General features: G+C 47.6%; 1 protein-coding gene across 5 annotated transcripts in view; it reads right to left on the bottom strand.

The window, feature by feature from the left end:
* Positions 1-27001, bottom strand: part of LOC126539910 (uncharacterized) — a 107780-nt gene that overhangs the window by 62583 nt on the left and 18196 nt on the right. For 3 of the 5 annotated variants that reach the window (XM_055075702.2, XM_055075705.2, XM_055075704.2), the window contains exon 2: positions 1203-1474. The exons of 1 other annotated variant lie outside the window; for it this stretch is intronic. In XM_055075702.2, the coding sequence (XP_054931677.1) occupies positions 1203-1227 (25 nt within the window). In that variant the 5' untranslated portion in view covers positions 1228-1474. The remainder of the gene's footprint in view (positions 1-1202; positions 1475-27001) is intronic. One more of the 5 variants, XM_055075703.2, reaches the window with a different exon arrangement.

The following is a 27001-nucleotide window of genomic DNA, read 5'->3' as shown; positions in this document are numbered from 1 at the left end:
GACATCATGCAGTGTATTCTGATGAAGGCCGGACCCCGGCCGAAACGTCAATAAACCGCTTCATACGCGCGTCTGCTTCACTGCGTATATACACATATATATATATATATATATATATATAAAGGCGTAATGAACGAGAAGAAAGGAAACCGAGGGCTCGAGTACTTATTAGTCATATATCATAAGAAGCCACCAAGGACAGCATAGGGCAAATTAGTTGTACTTATTTATTGAAACAAAAGAAGTGATAGAATAATTGAAAGGAAAGTGGACGAAAGAAAACAGCTGGCCGCAGGTGGGGGCACGAACACACGTCCTCGCATTGCGCGTGCGATGCTATTACAGATTGTCAAGAATGGAACACGTGCGATGGTTAATTGGTAAGAACATCGCAGGCGTAATGCGAAGACGTTGGTTCGTGACCCACTTGTGGCTAGTTGGTTTACGGCGAGCTGATTGTGGCTAGGGTTCCGTGAAATTTTCATGTGTGCGAGCAAAAATTATGAAGGGCTCGTGCCACTGCTCGCGCGTTCGTCGTCGTCGTCTTCCACAGCTGGTTCCTCTACCACCATCATGCCAGCGTTCCCATAATACCCCTCGCGCTCGTGCCACAGCTCACACTTTCGTCGTCGCCTTCCACAGCTGGCTCCGATGAGACTCTTCTTGCCAGCGTTCCCATACTACCCCTCCTTCTGCGAAGGTGCTGACGGCACTGGCCCACTGCCAGTCGGCGCGGTGATTTGGGTCTCAAATTATTTGCCTCATTTTATCGTGACATGAAAACACGAATGAATATAACGAATTTTTAGAACGAGTACATAACACGAATGAAAGCGAATGTATCAAGCTAAGTGTGTATGCACACCCTTCGTCACGATGATCACCGATCAAGCCAATAAATGTGTTTACACCTTTGTTCAAAATCCTGCGTCTGCTCTTTGTCGTGTGCTCCACAGCTTTGGTTGTCATCCACCTTCAGAGAGTGGAATGGCTCACGACTTTTTCATCCACTTTCATTTCCCTTATTCTATAATTTCTTTATTTCAGTGAATAAGTAATTTGCCCCATACTTTCCTTGGTTTCTTCATTGCCTTCTTGTGATATGACTATGAATAGGTGCAAACATATTTGAATAAATAAACAAATAGAATTGTCCGCCATTCGGATTCGCAAGAAGGAGCACTGACTACGAGTCCACGTACCCTTGCCTCGATCAGCAGGCGTCATAGAACACACTTGCGAATTTCCCCGCGTGCAAGAGATCTCTCATAACTTCGCAGGGCGCTCTTCCTTCCACCCAAGAGCAATTGGTTCGCGTGCTGTGTCGTGTCAATATGTCGCAACGCCGTGCGGTTTAAACAGCGTCTGTGGAGTCGTTCTTGATGTTGTTGCTCATCCAAGTAGTGGCTTATACCCACTCTGTGGGATTGGCTAAAAGATCGGTCGATTATTTCAAGTTATATCTGCAAATAAACTGTCAGGACCGCTATAGAGTAACCACTGTTGTTGTACATGGTAAAATAAAAGCGATAATAGGAATAATCAATAATCATCAATTGAAAAGCACACAATAAAGGAACTGATAAAATATGTTTCTACTCTTAGCACCGAGCCCTCCGATACTTTCGGTATAATGGCGCTCTGATGCGTGGAAGCACACCTAAAAGAAAAAGATACAAATTTAACAGGGAATTCAGTAGGATTGCGTAACAGTTTCCTTCACTGTGGAGCAAACTTCCCTGTACTTTAATTAAAGAGCAGGGGTCCCAAACGAACCGGTCCAAGGGCAATGTTACCTTGCTATCGCTGCAATATTTTTTCTCGTTTCTTTTTCTTTTGCTTTTTTTTTTTGCTGTGTGCTCTAATACGTACCGTTAAGGTACCCTCCGCGGTGACTCAATGGCTTTGGCGTATTGCTGATGGGTATGGGGTCACGAATTCAAACCAAATCAAATCACAAGGGAGTTTATTGCCAAAAAAGAACAGGATAGATATTTTTCAAAAATATTTGACCCATTCGCCTGTGTGCTATATTTATCGGTTCAACCTAACATACACGTTTACGTAAGCTAGGGTAATGAGCAGAACTGTAATGAAGAGGTAATGCTTAAACATGCATAAACATCCTAACAACGTAACTTTACGATCACATGAAATTCAAGACAATTACAAATAAAAATCACCACAAATACAAAATCGCGAGATGTGCCTACTAAACAGAGTAGAAATGTGTAATGGTTGCCAAAATGCAAACATACGAAGGAACCTGCTAAGTGCATAGTACATTCGACACTACGAACCATCCCAGTGGGAAACATTGTAGTAACTTCCTAGAAATAGGACATCAACGACCTACGTAGTTTTCACGTGACTAGTGTAATTGCTACGCGACTCATTTAAAGAATACATCTTACGTGTGAATTTTAAAGTTGCGGGTAACTTTTATTTCGAGCGGGATAGACTTAGTTTGCTGGTCGCCGCAGCCACATTCCTATAGTAGCGGAAGGAAACAATGCCCGTGTGCGGTGCTGGTGGGTAAACGTTCGAGGAACGCTTCACGTCATCGCAATTGATGACGAGACCCCACAATCAGTAGTCACGAAAGCAATCTGATGGCGTCACCGCTTGCGAACTATTCTTTGAACACGAAAAGCTTGCAGCTACATTTGTCTTTCTTGAGGATTATATTCTTTTTGTATGCTGCGTATCGTTTGCTTGGCGCGTGTGATTTATTTATATATGTGCACATATTGTGCGGTAAGAACTTTATTTTAAAGGACGACTTTACGCTACCTTCCGATAAATAAGAATATTTGAAATAATGCTTGGTCTAGTGCAAGTTATAGTTTGTTATACTTAGAGTTTTGTCTCAACGTGGGTCAGACTTTTTCGGTTCACTGGAGGCGACGTGATTTTGTATCTATTGTTTATCAGCGAGTTATTCCCTTCCGAGGATGTTTTGGTGCAGCCAGGAATTCCCGATCATGGTTTCGCACGTATTTCTTGGAACTCCACTGGTCATACACGCGATCGCCCTAAACCGTTGTCTGCTAGTCAACATTTTTCTAGAGAAAATGATGTTTTCATAATCGACGATCATGACACTAACCTCGGCTTTGCGGTTACTCACAATCAAGCCTCGGGGAACAGGCCTTGCGGTGCTGTTGTCGTTTGTGTAATTATACACCTTCTCAAGAATCACGTAAAAGTACATCGTACCCTTAGATTACTCCAGAGATAATACAGACACAACGAAAAATTAAGAGATATTGCTTACAGAACAAACATCATGCTTACATCTTGCTTACAGAACAAGAATCATGTATTGGTTTCTAAGCACAAAGACAGATTTTGTTGCAGAAAATTATGGGATCCGGAGAACGTGGTTTTTCGAGAAGACCTGTTGATATTGTTAAAAGCGATATCCAAAAGCTTTGCCATCATCTAAAAGAAAACAAAGGCGACATTACTAAAGTTAAAGTCGGCAGTGAAATTAATGCAGCTGCTGCTGAAATTGCTAACCGCTCACGCATAACTTTCGGAGCATTCTTTCCTCATTCCGGTATCTTTTTACCCTGTAGTGTGCCGACATCTGTAGATGAAGGCCCTGTGGTTAACCGAGAAGGTGTTCAAGTTATCCTGCTTAAAGTTTATGTTTAAATGTCTGCTGGCCCATACAGCATCTCAAGTGTTTGCTTGCAGCGTTATTCGGAGCAAACCGCTCAGTTTTTGAGAGGTCTTTTAGCTTGGCACTCGTTACTGGAGAAATGCCTAATGACTGGAGCGAAAAGCGCATCACTGCGATTCATGAAAAACGCGACTGCTTGTCACTATCAAAATAACGGCTCATTTCTACCGCTAGCACGTGTTGTTAGCTTGTAGAACACTTGATGGCGGCATGCATTCATGATTTTCCAGCAGCACAGTACTTCCCAATTTTTTTATTTATTGATACCACAAGGGTCCAAATAGGACATTACATGAGGGGTGGGCACGTAAAAGGCGAGAATGATGATGATGAGATTAGAAAGATGAGTCGGAACACGCGATGGCAGATCTAAAGCGCGCTGTATCGCGGATGAGTGCGGTTTGTATGGGCAGGCCATTCCAGTCTCGGGCAGTTCGAACGAAGAATGATTGCAGGAACGTAGTGGTTCGGGCTTGTGGCGGGATTACCGAGTTCAGATGGCCTTTTCGACGAACACGATGAGTCAGCTGGACCAGCTGGCTGTCGCGAGCTATGGAATAAAAATAACATATAAACGTGCAACATAAAAATAAACATATATATAAACATATAAAACATATAAATAAACATATCCCGCTGGCCTTCGGAGACAAATGTGAAAGATTACGCAACTTGTATCAAACATGCATGAATTTTCAGCAGTCCTAACCTAGCTGCACACCTTGATGTTTTGTTGTTGCGTATAAAGGAAGCATTCAGCAAGGTGCCTCATGGAAAGTTATTGCATGAGCTCGGCTACATTGATCTTCCAACAGCGTGTCACTTATCTAAGGGAGAAGGAGCAGTTTGTACAGATTAAGAACCGTGATTCAGGCATCGTGCCCGTAACTGCTGGTGTACACAGTGAAAGCGTATTGAGACTGCTACTTTTCTACATTTATGTGAACGACTTACTGGACACGTTCATTGTCTTATATTCATGCGACTTCTCATTAGTGAATGTGTAGTTCTTAAACAAATTGGTGTTACTAATGACCACATTCTGTTGCAAAAATCTGTAGCACTATCATGGTAGCCGCAAACACTGGAATATTGAGTTACACACCCTGTTGCGCCTCGAGGTGGCGTTTAGGCCAAGAATCCACGAAACCCATTGACAAGTACATCCGGTAGTAGGAATTACGGAAAAATGGGTTACTTTACATTGTTTACTCTGGCTCCAGGTATGGAAGCCCATTCCACGTAGGAGCATATTAAACATCTGGGTTTACATCAGGACACGTCAAACCCCACAACCAGGGGTCTCCGCTTCTAATACCGTCATATTCCTCAGGTGAATACACTATGGAATCGGATGACTGCATCGCAGCCAATACATTCACCGAATAAGTCGCAATATCCCACCCAAGATATCGCACCATTTCGCCGGACTCTGCCTCCGATGTTGAACCTTCCTCCCGCATATTTAGCAAGCGCATAGCAGTCTGGGAATCCTAGGTAGAAGCCGTTCCCACGGTAGCATTCGACGTTGGCCCTTTTCATCATTAGTTCAGCTTCTCAGGTGCTGGTAGAAGGGTCTTTTGTTGACCCATCAACCATCGGTATCAACGCTGCGTTCACTTCTAGATACGCGCTGATGAATGGGTGGTGTTGCCTCATGGCAAACCCCAATTATGCTCTTGGTCGTGTTGTCACGTAACATACCCCTCAGCCGCTAGGACATTCGACCTGAGGGTGACTAGTAGTCCAGTTGCCCGAAACCTCCAGGTTCCCTTCTAAACTGACGGCTCAGACACTGCAGTGTCATTGCGGCGTTCTTCCAAGGAAAACACAAGCACACACACACACGCTCTAGCCAGCATGCCCGAGCGACACGCCTACCGAACACTACGATTCTCGCGTCGCTTTGCTAAGTTCTACCCCTATCTCTGTCCCTCTATTTTTTTTTTTTTCTGTCGTGCTCAGCCCTGGGCAAGGAACAAATTATTGCCTTTCTCAATAACGATAGCGATACGTACAGAACGCTTTTAAAAGAACACCTGTGTTTGTTGCTTAAGATCCCCAGCTCAGACCGTATGCTTTCTAATTATGGCTCCCTTTCCTGCATTTGACCTCGAAGTTGTATTCCTGCAGAGTGAGACTCCATCTCAGCATCATCCCCATTTTTTTCACATTTGCTTCAGCCATGCAAGAGGATAGTGGTCACTGTAAACCGTGAATTTCGGGTCTTGAATATAGCCTCCTAGCTTTTGAATGACCCATAATATGCAAAAGCACTCTTTCACCGATGTGCTAAATGCCTCTGCTCGCGGTGTCAGTTGTCGACTGAGGTGCAGCAGGGGATGCTCTTCACTGCGTTCGTTAAGTTTGGCAAGGACGACACCGAGACCACGGTTGCTGGCCTCACACTAGAGAATGAATTCCCTGAGAAAGTGTTGCTTGACAAGCACAGGCGAACACAAGGCTTTCCTCTCGAAAAAATTCACATATTCCGAATAAGGCTCCACAAATCTTCTACTTTTGGGCGTCTCACGCACTGACATTTTCTTTCTCTTGTGCACAAAGGACCCGCACTAGAGAAATGAGAGAAAATGTTACGTACATTACGCGCTTGAATGCGAGTGCGAAGATGCGAGTGGCCGAGCAAGACACGCTTTTAAGGAGTGGTGCAAACGCTTTCTAAAATTCTGCGCTTAAACAACGGCTCCTCTAAATATGACTTGGAAAGCATATTTAGCGCCAGCGAACAAGGACAGATAGGAGATGACACCCCAATGTGGTGTCATTTACCTTCTGCCCTTGTTCGCTGGTTCTAATTATGCTTTCCAAGTCAGTTTACCAACAGGCCTAACAAATGGGAATCCTCTAGATAACATGTTTTAATTTCAAAAATAATGCGAACTTTTCGAAAAGTTAACTGATACTCAAGCGCGCCACTACAGGCTTCTAACAAATAATCTAGACTTGGCGTTGCAAGGATATCTCATAAAAAAATGGAACTTATCTGCTTAAAAGAAAGAACTACATATCGAGAAAACAATTTTTCAAAAATGTATGAGGGCGCATACCATGATATTCTTTCATAAAATCAGTGAACTTCGAAAATAAACAATCTAACCAAACGTCAAAACTTCCAAATCGCAACGATCTCTCGATCTAAAGACGTCTAACCTAACACGAAATTCAATTAAACAAACGAACAGTTTCCACAAAGCACGTATGCCGCTTTTCATTCTGAATAGCCTACGGTTGCATCATATCTCAGCCGTACTCTAGGCGGGCGCGATCTGAAAGTTCTCGACAACCTTGTCAACCAGGGAATACAAACGACGCGAAGGCCTATCCCTCGCTGCAGACCCCTGGCACTTTACGCACTGGCAACATCCCTGCCACGCATTGCACTACGAATTGACTGCACGGTATGACCACTGCGCGTCGCCTTACGGCCGCGCTTTCCCATGCCATACACGTTATGCCTCGAAAAGAACTCGAGGAGGGGTAACATAACTGCCCCCTGACCTTTGTCCTCCCCCGCGCCAAGCGTCGCTATCTTTTCAACCTCGTCTGGTGACTCGGACGCGCTCTGACTGGAAGCATTCCAGACGACAAACGCGCCTTTCCAACTTTCTCATTGCGCTGTCCACAGGTTTTAGCGGCTCTCGCTTTATGTGGCCGCGCTGCTTCTCTGCCGCAATCCTGACTCTGCGACGCGTCTTTTTCTTTGAACGCTTTCTGGTGCTGAGTTTCAAGTGCCTTTCGTCTCTTCCCGTTGGCCGGTCCTCAGCTGGAACCACTTCCTGTGTTTTTGCCGGTGAAATCGGAAAGATGTTCTCTTCCGTCTTAACTACGTCTCCTGAGCTAGCTGTTTCATCCTTTCTTTTCTTGTGCACTTCGTTCATCGTCGTGAACTATCTGCTGAGCTAGATAACGTGTTTTGGACGTCATCGAAGCCAAGACTTGGGTTCTGCAAATGTGCACCCGCGTTTATTCAGTCGCGACTATGAGCTGTTCGAGAAAAAGGTAAGGGCATCCTTCCGGTAGCCCATTGGACACTGCTGCTACTGTCTCGATATCTCCGAAAGGTCATGCAATCTATACTTTTGCCATCGGTAGGCAGACAGTCTTCGCTGAAGGCCTAGCTTATCCATGCACAATCGGGCGCAGTCTTCACTTTCACATACTTCGGATGGACGACGTCCACGGCCGACAGTGGAGTCCCTGAGTACCCCACACTCTTTGCCATTTACCATTATATCGGTCATGTACGGCTTTTCAAAATCGAGTTATAACATGCCAGCTGAACTGTCCATTCGAGATCTTCAGAATAAATTTCCGGATTCATTTCTACCCCTTTCGGGTGATTTCGCTATCCTTTCGCTGCGTGCCACACGGCGACTAGTGTCGTCTTGTTCTTTTTAGTGGTTTGCTGCCCTCAAACCACTAAAAAGCCTTTTGATAGTACTGTGCGCTGCTGCTCTGTGACCTGAAGCCACGGCTCACCGCATACTCGGCCAGCTGTGCTGCACTCTTTACAGAGACACTTTCCTGCCTGTCCTTAACCCAAAGGCGCACGTTATCCATGAGGGTCTCGTAAAACTGCAGTAAGCAGATTAAATCTGACAGTTTACTGACGTTATCCGCCCCTGCTCCTTTCACCAACTCTAAAAATTATCATTCAGGCTACATGCAAACTCAACAAAGCTTTCGCTGGGCTTCTCTCTTGCCTGTCGAAATCCCCTCCGAAATTCCTCTGTGGGAAGCCTGTGTTTTGCAAGCAAACTCGACTTCTCCGAACTGTAGACGCCTGCCTCGGCTGCGCTCAGTCGGCCTACAACTTGCCAGGCTTCTCCCGGCGGCAAGCCAAGCAACCGCTCCGGCCACATATCTTGGTGAAATGATTGCTTCTCACAAATCGGCTTAAGTTAATCGGGTAGAGACTGATGTCATCGCCTGTTTTGTACGGCTGAACAAACTCGTCATTTTCACACTTTCCGTTTGTGCCGGCGGCGTATCCACACCGCGCGCTAAGCTCGCTTCCTCTAGTTTTATTTCCGTGACCTAAATTTCCACCTGCCTTCTGTCGCACTCAATTTCTGCCTGCCTTTGTTGCCTTTTTTCGTGCCTCGCCTTCTCTTTCGCTCTTTATTTCCTCTCGTGCTCCTTCTCTTCCTTTTAGTGCTCCTTCCTCCCTTTCCTTCCTCTCGCGACATATGTTTCCCGGGTACCCATAAGCTCGTCTTCTCGAAACCTAATTCGTGAATCGCCGTGCGAATTTCGGGCTTCCTCAACTTATGATTATTGTGCATACAAAGCTCTGCTGCCAAGAGCAACAACTCCTCTTTGTTTAACACTGTGATATCCGCGCTTTTCCGAGAGCTGACTACGACTTCCCCTGTATTGAACGCACACCCGGTGGCGATCAATCACAGCTTTTTGCCCGATAGAACTCTTTCCTTATTGTCCGGCAAAATTTAGCCACTCCAGTAGTCGCCCAACCTCGAGCTTGTGAAGGTCGGGACTCCTTGAGCCTCGTTCCCAGGCCCACAGAAACCAGCTCCTGCGCACTGCCTTCTCCTGCTCTTCCTTCAAGTCACTCAAGACTCTACGCCGTTACTGCGACGGTTGTGCCTTCCTGAGCCACAAAGAACAGCTCTGCTGATCCCCAATCCAAAGAAGTCGCTCTTCCATCCGCAGTGTCCCTCGAGCTTGTGCAGGTTCCTAGGGCCGTCAATCCCAGATTGTGACGATTGCTTTGACGTCACCGCTGCCAACCAGTTTCTTGCTGCTCGAGGTGGCGTTCGCTCCAAGAGTCCACCAAGCCTACCGACGACTACGTCCGGTAGTAGGAATATAGGAAAGAGGGTTTATTTTACATTATTCACACTGGCTCCACATACGGAAACCTACTTCATGCAGGAACATAATAAACGTCAGCATTCACATCAGGACACGTGAGCACCACCTGCACCATAAGTCCCCGCTTTTAATATCGTTGCCTTCCCTATATGGCTAGACTAGAGAACCTGATGACTGTATCGTGGCCAATTACAATGGTCGAATCGGTCGCAATATTGTCACGCGGTCGTGAGGTTGAAGAACACAGTAGCAATACTGTGAAAGACAAAACTAACTTTTATTGGGCGAACCTGTCCACAAAAAGAGGCTACACTTATAGCACAACGATAGCGGCGAACACGGTTGCCGATCGTGAAAAATGTCATCAGCGGGTCAAGCGCGTCCGCTTTTATACATCAGTGGTCGAATGTTCCAGAGTAATCGCTGGGACCCGCGTGCCTTCTACAAAGTTCTACATTATTCGCTTCGCGCACATATGCGATCAGAATAAACAAGGCTCGGTCACAGACAGCGGATTGAAGCATCGATAACATTCCAGAAACTTCGGATACATGAAGGTGCGTCCTGAGCTGCACGTTAACATTTGTTAGGCGGTGAAACGTGTCGCCCGATAAAGACAAACAAGTACACGTGTCAATATCACGTCTGTGATATCGCACCATTCCTCCGATATGCCTTCGCCCACGCATACTTAATATCCGAAAATCCGGTGTCGAAGCCGTTCCCACGCTAGCATTAGACATTGGCCCTTTTCATCAATTAGTTCAGGTTGTCAGATTCAGGTACAGAATTCTTTTGTTGACCAGTGAACGCTCGCCGTCAACGCTGCGTTGACTTCTGGATAGGCGCTGAATAATTGGTGGGGTTGCCTAGTGGTAAACTTCTAATTAATGCCCTTCGCCATGTTGAAACGTGATGCTATATTGCAGTATTAGGCAATGACAATCCGGAGCTCGAAATAGACTGCGAAGTACATGAAATACAGGTGGCGCTTCTAACCATCAGAAGAGGTATCGTGGCAGGACATGAAAAAGCTACGGTACGCTTCCTCAAAAACATGAACAAGAAGACTAAGTCAACTGACGAATTGCCTCATGAGTGCTGGGGAGCTGGCAAACTGTCCCTGGCGTGTAAATAGGCAGCCGTCAGCTTTATCCGGAAGCCCGGCAAAGAGGTAAATATTGTAAGAGAAAGTTAGAAGAGGAAGGAAGAAGAAGGGATCGCGAGACGCTGGCTGCTGCGTGTTGTTGCTGCTCAGCAATCTTTGACTACACTGATTCTACTTGTGTACATATTGTACATACAGCCTTCCTGTACTCCCAATATCCCCGTAACACATTGGAGGGAGATGCTTGGTACTACGGCAGGAAACGGAGCTCCGCAGTGGACGTCGCATCACCGTCCCCACCATGAATGACTGTGAGCACGCAGGATCAACGTCGTTGCCGCTTCCAACGTCACCGTCGCCAGCTACGTCAGTGTCCCCTTCGGTTGTGGTTCTGCAACCCAAGGACCCTGGAACTTTCTCCGGGACCGATGGCGCCGACGTTAAAGAGTGGATGGCCATGTTCGAACGCGTGAGTGGAATCAACAAATGGGACCCTACGCTTATGCTAGCTAACCTGTTGTTCTACCTAAGAGACATAGCAAAGGTGTGGTACGAAAACCACGAAGAGGAGCTAACCAGCTGGGACCAATGCATAGAAAAATTGACAGAGTTGTTTGGCGAACCAGCTGGCTGTAAAATTGCCGTAAAGCAGCAACTGGCCTCCCGTGCTCAATCCGCCACGGAATCTTATGTTTCGTACATCCAGGACGTGCTGGCGGTTAGTCGTAAAGCCGATCACAGCATAACAGAAGCAGAGAAGGTAGGTCAGGCGCTGAAGGGCATTGCTGACGACGTCTTTAATCTGCTCGTGTGCAAAAGCTGCTCGACAGCAGATGCTATCATCAAAGAGGGCTGACAATTCTAGCAAGCCGAAATCCGGCGAGTCTTGCAATCATTCGCCAGATTTCTCAATACTGCTGCAACGTCGACGTGTCAAGATCAACCCGCATAGCAGCATGCGTCACCATCAAAGGACGTGGTGCGAATCGTTCGAAGTGAACTGGATGCGAGGGCGCCCGCAGCTTTGTGTTTGCATAGCCCTGATGCTACCCCTTTTTCAGTTCCCCTCGTACAAGCCGTCTTTCACCAGGAGCTTGAAAACATTGGATTACATTCTGTATGTGCTGTCGCCAACCCCAGAGCCAACGAACAGCCTTCTATTTTCGCTCCACCACGACGCTTCTCTCCATGTTATCGCAACCCGACTGAGTGGAGAACTGCGGACCACCAGCCAACATGTTTCACCTCTCGTCGCATTGGTCATGTTGCCCGCTGCTGTCGGAATTCGTGACCCTCAACACTTGGCACGCCTGAGCCGTTTGATGGAAATGCCCGCAACGTTTCGCCGACGCCCGAGTGTAAGAGGGACGCTAGGAACACGTGGTACAGTCGCTCACATCGCCGCGCGGACACCACTCGTTAACTGCAAAATGTCGCCCCTCTTCCCGTTCCCCGCAGCCACGCGCCTTCCGTCCCCAGTGGCTTTTGGCCGCACGCTTTCAGAAAACTAAGAAATGCAGCCCTTGGAGATGGTGCTGCATCACCCATTACTGCAGCAAATCCTCTGTCTTTGCCCGCCAAAAGAAGTCCACTTGACGTTAAAATAGACGGCATACCTGTCCAAGCACTCGCCGACACTGGAGCCTACGTACTGTGATCAGTGCTAGCCAACGCAGACGAAAGAAGGTCCTCAACCCAGCAGCTGCCCGAGTGCTTCGTGTGGCCGACGGCAGCGTGCTGGTCGTTCTCGCAATGTGTACTGCACGTTTAAGTATAGCCTGCCGCCCTACTTCTGTTCTCTTTGCTGTGATCGACAACTGCCCTCCTGACGTTATCCTTGGATTGAACTTTTTATGCAATCATTCTGCTCTCATCGACTGCGCAAACGGCGTTCTTCAGTGGGAACTGCCTCAACTCGCCGATTCTCCAAGCACCACCCCACCGCACTTGCCCTCGCCTCACGCTGTGCGTCTGTCACCCGAGGCAGTTACTTCCGTCACTTTGACCATCCAGCCACAGGTCCCTGACGGTTAATATGTGCTTCGCCCCATCGTCCACGTGCTTTTGAACCGGACCGTTGCTGTTCCACATACGCTGGCACGGTTACTAATAACGACGTCGTTCTACGGCTTCGGAATTTCAGCCTGCGCCCTCAAGTGCGTCCGGCCGGCACGTTCTTGAGCAGTGTTTCTAGTGGTTCCGAATTTGACTTTGAGAGTCTGAATGCTGAGAGTAGTATATTAGCCCCAATTGCAGCTAGCAGTTCTGGTTCGTTAACGGATGACTTCACGAAAATGATTGCACCTGAACTCACCTCTGCACAGGCCATGAAGATACGTCTCCTGCTCGAATCGTACAGTGACATCTTTGATTTCGGCGACAGGCCTTTAGTCCAAACATCTGTTATTCACGACCGTGTAAACACTGGAGACACGAATACTATTCGTCGACATCCCTATCGTGTAACGCATGGTGAACGTCGAGTCATCCAATCAGAAGTGGACAAAATGTTCCACAAAGGGGTCATAGAACTTGGACTTCACCTGTCGTCCTTGTAAAAAAAAAGATGGTACCTGTCGTTCTTGCGACCATTATCGCCACCTAAACAGGATCACACGAGAAGGCGTCTACCCACTACCACGCATCGATAACGCCTTGGACTCCTTGCACGGAGCTAAATCCTTCTCGTCCATCGATCTTCGATCCGGCTACTGGCAGATTTCAGTTGATGAAATGGACCGCGAGAAGACGGCCTTCATCATGTCGGATGGTTTATATCAGTTCAAAGTCATGCCCTTTTGCCTATGCAATGCTCCTGCGACATTTGAACGTATGATGGACTGTCTTCCGCGAGTCTATGAATGGACCACCTGTTTTGTTGCCATGACGACGTTATTGTTTTTTTTTTTCACTTAAGGCAGCTACCTTACCCGACTCCCCGCCATTTTTCCGGCCTTCCGAAAAGCCGGCCTACAACTGAACTCCCGCCATTTTTCCGGCCTTCCGAAAAGCCGGCCTCCAACTGAACTCCACAACATATCAATGCGGACGCCGTCAGATTACCGTGCTTGGACACCTCGCTGACGCATCCGGTCTACAAGCAGATCCGGGAAAAGTGGGCGCCGTTAGCAGTTTCCCTGTGCCACGTTCTATTTCTGACATGCGCTGCCTCGTCGGCTTATGTTGCTACTTTCGCCGTTTCGTCAAAAACTTTGCCGACGTAGCTCAGCCTTTGCCAGATTTTCTACAAAAGAACACGTCATTTACATGGGGTCCGGAGCAGGCTCACGCGTCCGCCGCTTTCATCGAGTTTCTGACCACCCCTCCCATAATTGCCCACTTTGATCCAGCCGCACCGACCGAAGTCCACGCCGACACCGGCGGTTATGGCATCCGTGCTGTTCTCGCCCAACAACAGTATGCTACCGAGTGCGTGATAGCTTACGCCAGCCGCCTGCTGTCACCTGCCGAGAGAAATTACTCCATCTCCGAGCGGGAGTGCTTGGCTTTAGTTGAGCTGTCACCTTGTTCCGGCTATATTTGTACGGCCGCATTTTTTCGGTCGTTACAGACCACCGCGCACTCTATGGCGGTCTTCCCTCCGGCACCCGACCTGAAGGCTTGGTGGCTGGCCTTTGTGGCTCTAGGAATTTTCTTTTATTGTCAATTACAAGTCAATTACAATTACAAGGGGTGCAGTGATGGCGTAGAGGTAGAGTATCCGCCTCGCGTGCCAGAGGAGCGTGGTTCGATTTCCGGTGCCGCGCAATTTTCCACCGGATAAAAAAAAAGAAAAAAATCCGCGTGTTGATAAAATTGCATAAGCAGGCCTGGAGTGCGGCCTGATCCCGGTGACCAGAACCGGTAACGCACTCCCTCACCTGAGCAGGAATGGCCACCCTGGTGCAGCACTTGGCCACAACTTCCTATATGAATACAACAATCAAACCCCGGCCCTCAGTCCCCAGCAGCTGCGAAGCCACTGACGACGGCGGCGGTCAGACCTGTGAGGCAGTAGCCGGTGTTAAGAATACCTGGTTCCAAACAGGCCGCCATTGGAATCTGAAACTGGTAACGCTTAACGCTCGAACGCTATCTAGTGGGGCGAGTCTAGCAGTGCAATTGGAGGAATTAGAGGGCAGTAAATGGGATATAATAGGGCTCAGTGAAGTTAGGAGGACGAAAGAAGCATATGCAGTGCTAAAAAGCGGGCACGTCCTGTGCTACCGGGGCTTAGCGGAGAGACGTGAACTAGAAGTCAGATTCGTTATTAATAATAATAATCTTTATTTCACTCATGAAGTGACGGAGTGCGGGGAAAAAAAGCTGGCAAGTCAGCTTGACTAGTTCCCAGCTCCCCGACGTACAAGATAGAAGAAACAAAACTCTAATAAGGATATAGCTGGTAACATACGGGAATTCTGTAGCATTAACGAGAGGGTGGCAGGTCTTGTTGGGAAACTTAATAAGAGGTACAAATTGACGGTCGTACAGGTCTACACCCCTACATCCAGTCATGCTGACACGGAAGTCGAAAGCTTCTATGAAGACGTGTAATCGGCGATGGGTAAAGTCAAAACAAAATACACTACAATGATGGGCGACTTCAATGCCAGGGTAGGCAAGAAGCAGGCTGGAGACAACTCAGTGGGGAAATATGGCATAGGCTCTAGGAATAGCAGGGGAGAGTTATTAGTAGAGTTTGCAGACCAGAATGGACATGCGGATAATGAATACCTTCTTCCGTACGCGGAATAGCCGAAAGTGGACGTGGAGGAGCCCAAATGGCGATACTAGAAATGAAATAGACCTTCAACTCTGCGCTAACCCAGGCATCATACAACATGTGGACGTGCTCGGCAAGGTGCGCTGCAGTGACCATAGGATGGTAAGAACTCGAATTGACCTAGACCTGAGGAGGGGACGGAAGAAACTGGTACCTAAGAAGGCGATCAATGAGTTAGCGGTAAGAGGGAAAATAGAGGAATTCCGGATCGAGCTACAGAACAGGTATTCAGTTTTAACTCAGGAAGAGAACCCTAGTGTTGAAGCAATGAACGACAAATTTATCGGCATCATTAAGGGGTGTGCAATAGAAGTCGGTGGTAACTCCGTTAGACAGGAAAACCGTAAGCTATCGCAGGAGACGAAAGATCTGATGAAGAAACGCCAATGTATGAAAGCCTCTAACCCTGCAGCTAGAATAGAACTGGCAGAACTTTCCAAGTTAATCAACAAGCGTAAGACAGCTTACATAAGGAAGTATTATATGGATAGAATTGAAGATGCTCTCAGGAACGGAGGAAGCCTAAAGGCAGTGAAGAAGAAACTAGGAATAGGCAAGAATTAGATGTATGCGTTAAGAGACAAAGCTGGCAATATCATTACGAATATGGATGAGATAGTTCAAGTGGCTGAGGAGTTCTATAGACATTTATAGAGTACCAGTGGCACCCACAACGATAATGGAAGAGAAATAGTCTAGAGGAATTTGAAGTTCCACAAGTAACGCCGGAAGAAGTAAAGAAAGCCTTAAGAGCTAAGCAAAGTGGGAAGGCAGCTGGGGAGGATCAGGCAACAGCAGATTTGTTGAAGGATGGTGAGCAGATTGTTCTAGAAAAACTATCCACCCTGTATAAGCAATGCCTCATGACCTCGAGCGTACCGAAATCTTGGAAGAACGACAACATAATCTTAATCCATAAGAAAGAGGACGCCAAAGACTTGAAAAATTATAGACCGATAAGCTTACTGTCAGTTGCCTACAAACTATTTACTAAGGTAATCACAAATAGAATCAGGAACACCTTAGACTTCTGTCAACCAAAGGACCAGACAGGATTTCGTAAAGGCTACTCAACAATAGACCATATTCACACTATCAATCAGGTGATAGAGAAATGTGCGGAATATAACGAACCCTTATGTATAGCTTTCATTGATTACGAGAAAGCGTTTGATTCTGTCGAGACCTCAGCAGTCATGGAGGCATTACGGAATCAGGGTTTAGACGAGTCGTATGTAAAAATCCTGAAAGATATCTGTAGCGACTCCACAGCCACCGTAGTCCTCCATAAAGAAATCAACAAAATCCCAATAAAGAAAGGCGTCAGGCAGGGAGATACGATCTCGCCAATGCTATTCACTGCGTGCTTACAGAAGGTATTCAGAGACCTAGATTGGGAAGAATTGGGAATAAGAGTTAATGGAGAATACCTTAGTAACTTGAGATTCGCTTATGATATTGCCTTGCTTAGTAACTCAGGGGACCAATTACAATGCATGCTCACTGACCTGGAGAGGCAAAGCGGAAGGGTGGGTCTAAAAATTTTTCTGCAGAAAACTAAAGTAATGTTTAACAGTCTCGGAAGAGAGCAGCAGTTTACGATAGGTAGTGAGGCACTGGAAGTGGTAAGGGAATACATGTACTGAGGGCAGGTAGTGACCGCGGATCCGGATCATGAGACGGAAATAATCAGAAGAATAAGAATGGGCTGAGGTGCGTTGGACAGGCATTCTCTGATCATGAACAGCAGGTTACCATTATCCCTCAAGAGAAAAGTGTATAACAGCTGTGTCTTACCAGTACTCACTTACGGGGCAGAAACCCGGAGGCTTACGAAAAGGGTTCTACTTAAGTTGAGGACGACGCAACGAGATATGGAAAGAAGAATGATGGGTGTAACGTTATGGGATAAGAGCAGATTGGGTGAGGGAACAAACGCGAGTTAATGACATCTTGGTTAAAATCAAGAAAAAGAAATGGGCATGGGCAGGACATGTAATAAGAAGGGAGGATAACCGATGGTCAATAATGGTTACGGACGGGATGCCAAGGGAAGGGAAGCACGGCAGGGGACGGCGGAAAGTTAGGTGGGCGGATGAGATTAAGTAGTTTGCAGCGACAACATGGCCACAATTAGTACATGACCGAGGTAATTGGAGAAGTATGGGAGAGGCCTTTGCCCTGCAGTGGGCATAACCAGGCTGATGATGATGATGACAAGTCTCGGCCCCTCCATAAGGACGCTGACGAAGGCGAGAGCTTGCGTGGACAAGGGAAGCGCTCATAACACAAACTTGCGAGAGTGACAACGAGCGTGACATGGTATCGCGGCGATGCGCTTTCCCCTCACGCACCGCCTCGCGCGCTACTGCGGCAGCTGGTGTTGCCTTTTAAACGCTCTGCTTCGGGCAAGCGCACGGGTGCCCGGTGTTCCAGCTCAATTAGTACGATTGCATTGAATGGGCTGGGTGCGGCGAGAAAATCTGACAACTGCCTACTAAAGCCTTAGCACTCTTTGCCACCGGAAAGGCCATGGGTATACGAGCATAGGCTAGGAAAAGTAAGCAAAACTAAGCGAAAAAAAAGCCACAACAGAGTCAAACAATGCTTATGCATTAGTACGCAATCCTAAGAATTTCTGTACCTTTTTTTGCCAAAATATACCTCAAATAATAGTCACACCTAGAATCGAGTCGTCCGAAATGCCAGGGAGGAAAGGTGTCATGCTTCAACAACGCCTTTATACGCGACAACGTAATCACTAAAGAAGACGATTTCGATAGTTGGCACGCTATTGCCTTGAGACCGCGTACGCTTGTGATCTGCTTGAGCCTGATTGGAAAACGCCTATCAGTGGCCTGATAACCCACTTCATGATCATGCGTCTACGGCTCCATTTCTTCTCTGTTAAAGTCCGGTAAGTTATACTCCCTGGCACTAATAAGATGCTTGCCTTCTATTTACAACTCCTGATGAATGTCACTCATAGCATTGATAGCAATGGCACCTTCACCAGGAGGGTGATACACCACTGCATCGAGATAAATTCTGCACCAAACCCTTTATATGTCTGGTGGACTTGAAAGCAGGGAGTACTTTGACCATTTCTTTCATATACTGAATGGCATAACATCACAAAAGCGACGGGCAAGTGTCTTTGCATTCTAAACATACAAATGTGGTGTAGAGAAAGCACAGGGAAGGCGGGAGATGGAAATTCAAGACGATGAGCAAAACGAGAACAAGGTGAAAGCAGGAGCCAACGTTTCGACAGTGGACTTGTCTTCTTCAAGGCGACATATGCTTTCCTCGCCACAGTACATATAGGAGGGATTCTTCTAAAGGGGAGAGGGCGTAAGGCGGGTGGGTGCGACAACGAGCGAAGGTGTGTTAGCGTGTCGAATTGAGAATAAAGGAGTGCTGTGCACAAGGCCAGGGACCCGGCCATCTTTCAATCACGTGTAAACGCCCGCGTGTCAGAGGGCATGTCAACGGCGTGCACAGCAGCCCTCTATGACCTGTTTAACTGGTGGTCGTAGGCTATCCTGTCTGTGAAAGAGATAATAGAAGGAGCGGCAGAAACCGAAGCTGGTGCCCGTAAAAAAAAGAAAAGGGAGAAAGGAGAATGCTGAGATGGTATAAATAAATAAATAAATAAATAAATAAATAAATAAATAAATAAATAAATAAATAAACGGCGAAAGACGGGAAAAGGAGAAGGAAAGAAATAGAAAAAAAGAAACGCTAAGAAACCAAACTAAGTGTTGTTGCCTTTAGGTTGAAATTTAGCATAGCGAATAGATTCCAAGGCTCCCTTTGAAACGTTGCCTATTGGTTGCAATGTCTTGAACTTATAAATAAGGTATGATTCTCTGTATTTTCTTTTTCGTTCAGAACGGAAATTTGACCGTAGGATGTATTGATTAAATTCATCAAAGTTATAACCTGGTTGGTTGAAATGCTCGGCGACGGCTTTGGGAAGCTGTTATGCTGTGTCCGCACGATGTCCGTTTATTCTCACGTTCATTGATTGTCCTCTTTCACCGATATAGTGTTTCTTACAGAAGAAACATTGAAGCATGTAAATCACATCCGAACTTGTAAGAGTGAAGCTATATTTGACTTCGTGTCTATAACTATTTGCGGTGCTTTTAATTTTAATGTCACTTTCAAGGTGCGTGCAGGTTTTGCCCCTGGCGCGACAACATGCTTTTATTAAGGGCGAATGCTGCTGGCCAACTTTTGCGTGCACTAGCATGTCTTTGAAGTTCTTGTTGCGACGCTAGGTACCACCGGGAACGCTTTTCTCAGACGCTCGTTGCTTGATAATATTGGGTGGTATTTTCGTAGGATGTTGTTTATGTTCGGGAGTGCATTAGAATATATTACTATGCAGGCCGGCGGTCTGTCACATTCCAGTGTGGGCTGTTTCTTCGCCAATTCCGACTGTCTCTCCAATCTTGACGCGACATCATAAGCTCTATGGAGAGCAACTTGGGCATTGTTCCTTTCTGCTAGCGTTGTTTTAAGATCATTTAGGTGGTGGATATAATCGTGGTCTTCGCTGCAGATTCTTCTTATTCGTTTCGCTTGTCCGAGAAAAATTCCTTGCTTGCAGTGTCACGGGTGATGACTTGTAGTCTAAATATTGCTGGCTATCCGTAGGCTTCCGGCAAAGTGTCTTTCTCAGTTTTCCGTTTTCTATGTAGACCGTCGTGCCCAGGAAGTTGATCTGACTCTGAGAGTGGTGAGCGATAAATTTAATACTCGGGTGAAAGCGATTGAAATGGCTAATTACGTCGGTTAATGCGCTTGTGCCGTGTTCCCATATTATAAATATGTCGTCAATGTAACGAAGATAGGTGTGGGGTTTCAAAGGGTAGGATTTCAACAGGTCTGCTTTAAGCTGTCCCATGAAAATGTTCGCACACGTGGGAGCGAATGGTGTTCCCATGTTAGTGCCGAAAGTTTGCAGGTAGTGAACAGAATCGAATTCGAAATAGTTGAGCGTGAGAACTAACCTATAGAGCGACATGTAAACTTGAAGAGCGTGCGCTTTGGGATTGACTGCGAGGGATTTAAAAACGGCTTCAATTCCTTCACTCATGGGTATGCTGCTGTAAAGGGCAGAAACATCCAAAGTGACTAAACAAGCGCGGTCGGAAAGGATTTGGTTGGCGTTGATGCCGTCGATCATCCGAAGGAAGTACGGCGTGTCTTGAACAAGAGATGGGAGGGTGGTGGAGATGTTTGACCAGCTGGTGACTTAAGAATTTAGATAGTGACTCAGTATGTGTGTTGTTATTAGACACGATAGGCTGACCTGGAATTTCTGCTGTAAATATTTCTTCGACCGGAACTTCATGTAGTTTACGAAGAATATAAAAGCGGCCTGCTTTTCTCTTCTTGGGCATCATGAAGCGATATTTAGATTGCGTGATTAGTTCCCTGGACAGGAGTTCCGCTATTGTGTTTTTCACAGTATTGGTGTAATCTGAAGTTGAGTTAGAGTCGAGTTTTCTGTAATGGGTGTGGTTGTTGAGTTGTTTGGAGGCTTCATTTATGTACTTTCCTATAGGCCAGATTACGATACTGCCGCCTTTGTCTGCTGGTTTTATTACAATATCCTTCTTTTCGCATGGCCGCTACGCACGTGAAGACGTACGCTCCGTCTGGAAGAGGGCCGAGCGAGACAAGCTAACTGCCATGATAAGGAGGTGGATCAAGAGCGCGCTCGGACTACCAAACTACACACGCACCTACCGACTCCTGCAGTTGGGTATTCATAATACCATGGAAGAAATTGCAGAAACACAAGAAAGGGCACAGATTCTCAGGCTCTCCGGCACCAGGGCGGGTAGATGACTCCTAACAGAGATGGCGGTTCCCCCGGCCACTGTCGAAGACGCCTACCAGGGCCTTCCAAAAGAGCAGAACGATAACATCATCATATCGCCCGCCCCGCGCAATATGCATCCCCAGCGCAACGTAGAAAGAAGGAAGGCCAGGGCGGTGGCGCTCCTACGCCGCGCGACAGAACTCCTTGGCGGCAGCTGCTTCGTTGACACGGCCCATTATGGCAACAGCAGCAATTTCGCGGTGTGTCGATCAACCACAGGGGTTCGACCGTTAACGGCGCTTTGGTACGAAGCACGTCGTCGCGTGCGGCCGAGCAAGTGGTCATTGCCTTGGCCCTCCTGGACGACAAACATGCCGATATCTTCAGCGACTCCAGGGCAGCGATCCGCGCCTTCAGCGTTGGCGCCGTGTGTAAGGAAGCCAGTCGCATCCTCGACGGCAAAAGCATCGCCCCCCACACTCTCACGTGGTTCCCCGCTCACATGGGATCCATCATGGGAGGCCCCACGAACCTCAACGAGCTGGCCCACTCCAAAGCGCGAGGTCTCGCTTTCCGCGATCATGGAGAACTCCAACGCCGGCCCGCAGTGGTGGAGAACAGAGTTCAACCGTACACATACAATGGAATTGCGCAGCACTTTAATCTCGGCAGGAGAGACTTTCCCCTTCCACACAAGAAGTTAAATAGAGCGCAGGCACTGACCCTCAGATTATTGCAAACAGGCTCGTATCCCAGCCCGGCTTTATTCCACAAGCTTTATTCCGACACATATACCACTAGTTCTGGCACTGCAATGACATCGCTAGCCTAGACCATATGCTCTGGCGTCGCCCCTCGTTACGAGGCACAGAACAAATCAATGAGGACAAGTGGCTCTCCGCTATTAAGAGCCCCGATGCCAGGGCGCAACTATGGGCTGTCCAGAGGGCCCGTGATGCGGCGGTCGGGCATGACCTGACTGTCGCAACGTGGGAGCGGCCCGCAGCGCGCTGAGTCGCGTACCTCAGCACCTTCATTAAGGTTTCGCATCCATCCATCCATCCATCCATCCTTTTAGCAAATTATTAAGGATTCGGTGTTGAGTGGGGGACAAACTTTCGCGTTTCCGGCAATGCTGCGCTGACTCTATAGTTTCCTTTGATATGAGCCTTATGTATAAATCCAGATCTGGGCACTGTTCGGTTTCCGGTGCCCACGTGCTAGGTAGTCTAAGAGAGTTTATATCTTGTTTTCCTGCGTTCGGTCTATCGAAAAAGAAGTCCTTGATGCGCATGCGTCTCGAAAACTCTGTTATATCCTTGTCTAGTTCGTATTCGTTTCCTGCGTTGTTCGTCGGACCAAACGTTAGACCACGTTTCAGGAGATCAACTTCCTCGGGGCTTAGACTCTGGGATATGTCTACTCCATTACTGCAAGTGTGTTTCACCGAAATACACAAAATGTGTATTTCAGTCAAACATACTAATAGTTGCAACTGTAAACCTTTCACGTAGGGTTCCAGCCAACTACGGAATACGCATATTATCAATAAAGATGGCGATGCCTCTGCCTCTGTTGCGGTCGTTTCTGTCAACGGCCGTATCCTGGCGGACAGATTCGAAATTCTGTATAGGCGCGCGCAGGCTGCTTACGACGGCTACGCATGGTTCATGTTCTGCAACAATCTACTCAATCGGCTATCTGCTTCACGAGGCAACGTGCATTAACGTTCAGAAAATTGAACGTGTCACCGTAGGTCCGTCAGTCATTCGCATCTACCCGAGTGCCATGGACGACCGCACGCCAAGTTTCATCCTAGACGCCAGCGCTCGTTTCTCCCCTGGCGGAACGATTTCATCTCCAACGGGTGTAGGTTTCCGCCGCCGCTTCCCTTTAGCGGTCGCGCCCGCGTTTAGTTCGTGCTGCGCGCGAAACGTCTCTTGTTTGCGACGGCGCCTCTTCGGATGACCGGAAATTATTATTGTGTTGTTAACTGTCTCGACAGCAATGTAAACACGAAATGGTTGATGCCACCAGTGAAATTCTGCCAATTCACAAGAAAATGATGCGAAAAAAGCAGACGACAGACATGGGTTAGTGGCCGAACGAAGTAAACAACTGGCAAACGAAGCGAGCTCGTTCATTGATCACTCCTGAGTGTATGACGGTTTTTATATGTAACCCGCATGAAGTTAATAATTACTCGGTACATAATCATCAACGCTTGCCCTGTCTTCTTTCTCGTGTTTCGTTTGTGTGTGCGTTGCCCAAGAATGGGAACCGCTTCTGTTGTATGCGCTAGCAGTGGCCGAAGTTCACGCGTGCCGAGAAATTGAATATGTACACGATGCATTGAACATGGCCGGAGTTCATTCCCGCTTCACCATTGCACCGATCGATCGAGTTACTGGACGATACACGCCCGCATCTTGGTCGCGCTGGCATTGCTGAAGCAGAAATGATTACTAATACTTTCAACTTCCGCCTCTTGAGCACTGTTAAAAAATGGCCAAGCTATTTACATTGCTGCCTCTATTCTATATTGTGGGGGACGTACTAGTTAAAGTTGTGTGCGCATGTCGTACTTGTGCTATGCAGCGATATATTTTGTTTATTTCCGCACATTGTCGATGGAAGTCCGTTGTCGCCATCAGAGACAACACAGATTTGTAGCAAACATTTTGTCAGAAACTGCACAAATGACTTTAGCTCATATGTGCCGCATGTATGTGCCGCATCGTATGTGCTGACGGTCTTTCCGGTGGCACATACGATGTCGTTTCCAATTACCTGCTCAGCGCCACTTATATGGTTAAGCAGACGCTGCCCTTTCGCCGCATTGCAGCCATAAAAATAATCGTCAAGCGTACCGATCTTCTTACAGGCAAATAGAAGCGTGTACAGTCTGTTTCACACTTAGGGGAAAACTCGGAACGTACTGCATCGCGATGCGGCAAGCAATGGAGTCGTGCGGCGCCAGCAGCTCGAGCAGGCGCAGACGCTCGAGGGGCGGAGTCGTGATCTGCGTCGTCTGCTACGGCGGCGCGCGCTGGCCGCATTGTCGGGAAGCGTGCTACTAGAGAGTTTTAGCAGAGCGTTTACGGTCCGCTCCGCTCAGACCGGCCTATCACAACAATTGGCAGGCAGCCGCTCAGCAAAACGCTACTGGGAACACTGACGCGCGTGCGCACAGCACACATAGCGGCAGCGGAACGTGGGACGCTGACCACGTTCCGCTAGGAACCTGATTTAGCGGTGCGTCAGGGAGCGTGTAGTTGCTTTCGTAATAGTTTTACCGCCAAGCTGAGAGCACGTCAGTGGCATCTCTGGAAGGCGCTCTTGTTAGACAAGCGAAATCAATGCATTCTGTGCAGCCACCGGCGCGCGTGAAACGTGTGCGGAGCGGAGCGCAAGCAAACGCTCTGCTAAAACTGTCTACTGTCAGAGGCAGTGCACCGATTTCATCGGTACTGCGGGAGCTGAGCTGATATCCTTCACTAAACTTTGTGCGTCGCCAAACTCTGAGCCTTCATTGGCGATAATGGAGTTCCACAAACTCCTTTTGACAGCGTGCTTCGTTTGTTCTTTCGAAAGGCCGGGGTACTGAGCGCGTGCACATATATTTCTTCACTGTTTGTGCTACCGTAATAAGCAGCGACAAGACTCACCAAGATGTGCGCGCAACGTGCTCAGTCTTTCTTTGACTCAAAAGGAAACAAAGCATTCAACAATGATAACTACGGGCGTCGAACACGATGAAACAAACGGATACGATCAAAGGAATGTTTTAAGTTAAGACAATGAGCTGGAAGTGAGTTTTCTCGACAATCATTCACTACACCAGACAGACCCTGCCCGCCGGCGGTGAATTGGACACGTCACTCTCGGAACTTCAGTTAGTATCTCGTCATGTCTCCAGCGGCAGCGATGACAGCGCTCATCCTGGAAGGCAGTGAAGTGTATAATGACTTGATCAGGGATGTGTTCATTCGCAGCGCGTCTCAGTCACTGACGATGGTGGATCGAAGCCTATCCTCGGGCGACTGATAGAGGGGATGGTGCGGCAGCGATACTTTCAACGAGCCCCAGACATTTTAAATGATGTTGGCGCCCGGGGATTGAGGCAACCACTACAAGAGAGTGACTGCACGCTCTTCCAGCAGTTCTTGCACAACACGAGCAGTGTGGATCGGCGACCTATCGCGTTCGCGTTAGAATATATACAGTGAACTCTCACTTGAGTGAACTTCAACGGACCGAAGAAAATAGTTCGCATAACTGAAAGTTCACTAAACTGAATATTCACTAGACCAACATAAGACATGGCATACAGAGTCAAAAGTTTGAAGTGCAATTCATGGAGCAAAAGACATGGCATCCATAGTGTTAGAAATGTGTGAAATGGAATTTGTACATATCAACAAGTGCAAGGTTCATAACAGTTATAATGCTGCCTTTCTCACTTAGAAAAGAAATCTGTAATCTTCTTCTGCACTTGTACTTTTAAAGCACAGGAAGTAACAAAACTGTCCAAAGAGTCAATGTTTTTGTACACTTCTTCTGGCACAGCTTGCTGTTGAGACACAAAGTCTCTCAACTTTCCAACGTACCCTACAACTTCAGCTACAGCCTCATCCCTCCAGGTTCTCGCTGCCGCTTGGTCGGCATCCTTGCTTTCACCGCAAATCGTTTTCCACGCGATCCCATGCCTATCCCGAAATCGTGTAAGCCATCCACTGCTTGCTTCGAAGGCGCGAACGTCCAGAAGAAGAGCAAATTCCTTCGCTTTGCCCTGTATCACGGGCCGGACACTGGAATGTTTTGAGATCGTAGGTCGCGAAGCCATACCGCAACGGCATCGTCCACCCCATGCAGAGTAGTTTCCTGGCGGGATTCATCGAAGTTTCTTCTTCAAGCTTCGATTTTTGTTTCACAATCGTTGACAACGTCGACGGTGCAATTCCATAGTCCTTTGCAACGTTCACTTGCCTTTGACCGTTGTCCAGGCGCTGAAGGATTTCCAGCTTGTCCGAGAGAGACAACTGCTTCCGTTTCATCACACTCATCTCGAAAGTAGGCACGCGAATTGCCGTTGTTACTTAAAACTGGAAGGCTGAACGGAGCCGATGGAAAACACACCACGTGGGTCGTAAAAATAAGTCTTGGTCCTCTGAGCGAGTTCGTTAAACTGAAATATTGACTGTTCCGAAATTCGTTTAAGTGAAACATTTTTGCATAGAATCTATAAGAAAGCTGCCGGGGATTTTTAAAAAGTTCGTTATTCTGAAATATTCGATAAACCGACGTTCGTACAACTGAGAGGTTACTGTAGTCGCCTTCCAGAAACGGGCCGTCAAGAATGTATGGAATCAGTACGTCGTCTATGACTGCCCTGCAGCGATGAACTTGCCTTCGAGGCTTATCAGTGGGCGTCGCACAACGCTTAGTAAATAATACCGGCTAATTTCACGCAATAACGATATCGGTGCCCTGCAACTGACAGTAGAAGGTTTCCCGACAATGCGGCCAGCGCGCGTCGCCGTAGCAGACGACGCCGTTCAAGATCCCGCCCCTCGAGCTCCTGCGCGAGCTGCTGCCGCCGTCTGACTCAAGCGCTCGCCGCATTGCCATGCAATACGCTCCGAGGTTTCCCCTAAATGTGAAACAGACTGTACATCGCCCTTCGAATGAAATGTCCACGCGCACACACGTAGGCACACACCG

This window comes from Dermacentor andersoni, chromosome 2 (assembly GCF_023375885.2).
Source record: "Dermacentor andersoni chromosome 2, qqDerAnde1_hic_scaffold, whole genome shotgun sequence".
Classification (NCBI taxonomy): domain Eukaryota; kingdom Metazoa; phylum Arthropoda; class Arachnida; order Ixodida; family Ixodidae; genus Dermacentor; species Dermacentor andersoni.
This window is presented reverse-complemented; position numbering and strand designations above follow the sequence as displayed.